General features: G+C 40.1%; 1 protein-coding gene across 1 annotated transcript; it reads left to right on the top strand.

Moving 5' to 3' along the window:
- Window positions 1-78: 78 nt before the first annotated feature.
- On the top strand, window positions 79-1,062 carry ETH_00042975 (uncharacterized protein; the record flags this gene model as incomplete). The annotated part of the gene is made up of 3 exons (XM_013374428.1): window positions 79-366; window positions 744-814; window positions 1,029-1,062. 3 exons carry the CDS (start codon window positions 79-81, stop codon window positions 1,060-1,062), a joined length of 393 nt encoding a protein of 130 aa, XP_013229882.1.
- Window positions 1,063-1,186: the final 124 nt, after the last annotated feature.

Below are 1,186 nucleotides of genomic sequence, written 5' to 3'. Positions count from 1 at the left end.
CAGTTGCGGCGGGCCCGCCTAGGGTTTAGGGTTTAGGGTTTAGGGTTTTGGGTGTTGCAGAGCTACGGAAGCCCCTGCATGCGGCTGCTAGGGTTTATTCCTCTTTCTCTTTTGGGTCCGGAAGCAAATGTGGGAAACAGTTTATTTGTTTCTTTCGGAAGTGCTGCTGCTGCTGCTGCTGCGCGGCAGCAGCAGCTGAAGCAGCAGCTGCAGCAGCAGCTGCAGCAGCAGCGCCAGCAGCAGCAGCAGGAGCAAAAGCAGCAGCAGCAGCAAACAAATGTCGAAACTAGAAATGCACTTTCTTATTTCGAAGAGAGCAAAAGACTTCTTTCCGCCCTTATCCTTGCCATGGATAAAAAGCAAGTTGTGAGTTACTTTTTCTTTTTTCTTTTTTTCTTTTTTTCCTACTTCTTGTATTCATTTCTTTTTCTTTTTTTAATTTCCTTTCTAATCCTTTTTCTCTCCTTCTTTTCTCCTTGTTTTACTCTTTTTTATTCTTTTTCTTTCGATGTTGTGTCTCTTTGTTGTGTCTCCTTTTATCTCTTTTTTTAATTTTTTTTAATTTTCTTTTTTCTATTTTTGAAGCCCTTTTGCATTTCCGTTTATTCCGTTTGTTTTCTCGTCTTCAACTTGATTTATTATTATCATTTAATTTATTATTTATTTACGTATTATCAATCAATCAATTAATAATTAATTAACTATTTATTTATTTATTTATTTATTTATTTTTATTTCTTCAGGCTGCAGTTGTGTCTTTCGTTCCTCGCCGGGGGGCCCCCGTGATGCTGGGGGCGCTGTTGCCGCAGGTGAAGTCCGCGAAAAAGAATGAAATAAAGGGCAAATAAGCTCGAAATGGAGATTAAATAACGAAAATAAATAAATAAATAAATAAATAAATATATAAATAAAAACAATAAAGGGGAAAAAACGCGAAAGAACGAAAAAAAGTCCGAAAAAAACGAAGCGCGGGGTTGGGGTGTACGTACACCTCGGCGAAGTGTACTGGGCTTGGGGTGTACGTACAGCTCTACGAAGTCGACAACAGGGGGGCCCCCGTGAGCATTTCTGGATTTCATTTAATTAATTTGCCATTTAAAGAAGACTTGCGGGCCCCCCACTTGGAAGCATCTCTTTCTGAAGTTTCTGCTGCTTTCATTTGCCACTTAATTGGCGCTGGGGCAGC

This window comes from Eimeria tenella, genomic scaffold (genome assembly GCF_000499545.2).
Source record: "Eimeria tenella Houghton genomic scaffold, Eth_scaff2024, whole genome shotgun sequence".
Lineage (NCBI taxonomy): Eukaryota > Apicomplexa > Conoidasida > Eucoccidiorida > Eimeriidae > Eimeria > Eimeria tenella.
This window is presented reverse-complemented; position numbering and strand designations above follow the sequence as displayed.